Below are 3,103 nucleotides of genomic sequence, written 5' to 3' on the forward strand. Positions count from 1 at the left end.
GTTGCGGAAAACATATACGACATAGAAGTCCGCATGGGAACTGGTGATAGGTGGTTATGTCTTGCATTAGAAGATGAAAGATTGCAGGATGGGAGAAATGATATCCCGAGTCGTAGATTTCTTTATTCCAAGCAGCAAAAGGTAAATATGTACAGAAGCTCTGCAGGGCATGTAGCTCGCGCCAAGAGAAGCAAGAAGAATAGCCATGCGCATGTGCGGGGTTCATGATACAGGGCGACACATGCAGATGCGTTCACAATAGGTGATTTTATTAAATACATGGAAATAAATCGTACAGCAATTGCATAGTAAAATATACATTATTCCACACCTCCCCTTCCCCTTTTGCGTTCAAAGAGGTATTGTGAACGTACTAAACAAATTACATGCAGATATGCACATTATGTAGGCCTGTTCAATCTTGGGGACCTGCGAGGGGCTTTGGAGGGAATTGATGACTTTTCCATGTCTGGGCTAGGGACCAAAGGGAGATCAGAGTTGGGAACTTGACTGGGGCTGGGCAGTGGATATAGGAAGCGACGGTTCCGACGTAACACTCGACCACTTGGGAGATGGATCTCGTACTCGCGTGATCTTGCACCACCCATGACAATCCCAACTGTGTCCCATCGGTGGGATGTTGGGTCCTGGAGGTGGACATGTTGGCCCACATTAAGCCTGGGTAGGGGGCGGGCGTGGGTGTCAAAGTTGCGCTGCCCCTGGCAGCGGCTCGGCGGTCGCAGTCATGGGCCTTTTCCTGCCAATCTTCTGTGAATGACTGAGGATGGGCAGGCACACATGTACGGAGAGGGTGACCATACAGTACCTGGGCAGGAGAGCGACCAGACTGGTTGGGTGTGTTTCTTAACTCGAGGAGACCACGATCAAAATCCTCGCAGTCAATGTTTCCTGTGGGGGCCGTTTTGAGGATCAAGTGCTTGACAGCCTTGACGGCGGCCTCAGCGTGTCCATTAGACTGTGGGTAATGTGGCGACGAGGTGATGTGGTGTACACCCCAACGTTCTGTGAAGTCGGCAAATTCTTTGCTGGTAAACTGAGGTCCTCCATCAGTGCGCAGGCGTAAGGGAACACCCACCTCTCTGAAGTAGCGGAGAAGTGCCGTATGGTCGAGGAGGCAGTAGTGTCACCCTTGCAAGGGACAACCACAGGCCAGCCAGAGAGGCGGTCGGTGACTACAAGAAAGGACTTCCCAGCTACCTGGAAGAAGTCCGCCGATACCAACTCAAAGGGCCTGGATGGATGGTCGTCGTTGTGGAGAGGCTCCTGTTGTTGGCTGGGACGCAGGACTTGGCACGGCTCGCAGGCAGCGACGGTGTTGGCGATGTCCGAGTCTATCCCAGGCCAGAAGACGGTTTGTCGAGCCCAACGTTTGGTAGCCTCGACACCACGGTGACTATCATGGAGTCTGGCGAGTGTGTGGCAACGTAGAGCTGCAGTAACTAGTATTCTTGCCCCGTAGAGCACGAGGTTGCCATCAGTAGAGAGGGCTTCTCACAGCTTCCAGTACGGTGATAACGATACATGTAGGTCGTACCGATTCGTGGGAAACCCAGAACTGATGCAATCGTGAAGGCGAACGTAGGTGGGGTCGGCCTGTGCTGCTATCGACATGTCCTGTAGGGTCCGGTCGGCGTCAATGGTTGGGGCATCCCCGTCCTGGGAAGCTGTTGTAGCGTTGATGACAGATCTGACATGTGCCGTTACCCCAGCGCAGCCAGTCATATCCTCAGAGGTGGGGTAGCTGACTGGTGTACGAGAAAGTGCATCTGGGATGCATAGAGACTTGCCGGCGCGCCACACTGCAGTAAATTGATATTGCGACATGCGCTCCTTCATTCGCTGGAGCCGTGGGTTTTCAACCATGTCCAGCGTGTAGCTGTTGATGATAGGCACCAATGGGCGATGGTCGGTTTGCAGGGTGAAGGTTGGCAGTCCTTTGAGGTATAGGCAACACTTTGTGAGGGCCCAAGATACTGCAAGCATCTCCAGTTCAATCGTTGCATACCTTGTTTCGGCATCTGCGAGAAAGCGGGATCCACACTGGACTACTCGGAGACGTCCAGATCCATGGTCCTGGAGGAGAGCGTAGCCTATCCCGTAGAGGCGAGATGCGTCGGTCTGGAGAATGGTTGGCAGGGTTGGGTCAAAAGACGCAAGAACAGGTGGGCTTGAAAGTGCTTGTTTCACATGTTTGAAGGCCTGGTCATGGTCAGGTGTCCAAAGAAAAGAGCGCTTGGGGCTCATGAGTGGTCGAAGGGGCTGTGCAGTCAGGGCAATATCTGGGGTAAACTCAGCCAACTGGTTTACTAATCCCATGAAGGAACGTAAGTCCGTCAGGTTGGATGGTGTAGGGAAGTCTTGCAGAGCAGCAACTAGTCCTGGGTCAGCAGCAATTCCTTCTTCGGAGAGGGTGAAGCCACAGAAATTCACTCTGGTCTCTGCCACTGTGAACTTTTCTTTGTTGAGAGTGATGCCATTTTTGCGGCAGCGGGTGAGCAATTCGTGGATCCTGTGGTAGTGTGTCAGTAGGTCATCGTCGAAGATGAGAATGTCATCAACAACCTTGACACACTTCTTCATGCCTTGGAGAGCTAGGTCGCCGCGGTAACAATAGGCATCACCAGTGGCAGCGAAGCCCATAGGTCCCCGGCAATGCTGGAAGTGTCCATAAGGCGTACTGAAAGTGGTGAGGTGGCGACCACTCGACCGTTGAAAAAATGAGTCGGCAGTGTATGGCAAATGATGAGCGTGGGTGGATGTGCCTCGGGCTCTGTAGCTGGGTATGGAAATAAGGGTACCCGTAGAGCTAGGGCAAGGCACAAGAAAAATACAACCCACTAAAATCAAAGCACTGATATTACACTGCACTGGCACTACACAAACACTGCATGAACGTATCATAAGCACCGCACTAGCACTGTAAAATCCAAAGGCGGCCGAGGGGTAATGGCGGCTGGGTTTGAATGCTGACTCCGGTGTTCCTTGAAAATGCTGAATGGTTTCGTCACTGCGCCATGGTGGTAGGTGGTTATGTCTTGCATTAGAAGACGAAAGATTGCAGGATGGGAGAAATGATATCCCG

General features: G+C 52.3%; 1 protein-coding gene across 1 annotated transcript; it reads right to left on the bottom strand.

Moving 5' to 3' along the window:
* Positions 1–415: 415 nt before the first annotated feature.
* On the bottom strand, positions 416–2,661 carry LOC135198221 (uncharacterized). Its single transcript, XM_064225793.1, has 2 exons — positions 1,517–2,661; positions 416–1,100 (listed from the first exon to the last, which is right to left on the bottom strand). Exons 1-2 carry the CDS (start codon positions 2,659–2,661, stop codon positions 416–418), a joined length of 1,830 nt encoding a protein of 609 aa, XP_064081863.1.
* Positions 2,662–3,103: the final 442 nt, after the last annotated feature.

Source organism: Macrobrachium nipponense, chromosome 22, assembly GCF_015104395.2.
Source record: "Macrobrachium nipponense isolate FS-2020 chromosome 22, ASM1510439v2, whole genome shotgun sequence".
NCBI lineage: Eukaryota > Metazoa > Arthropoda > Malacostraca > Decapoda > Palaemonidae > Macrobrachium > Macrobrachium nipponense.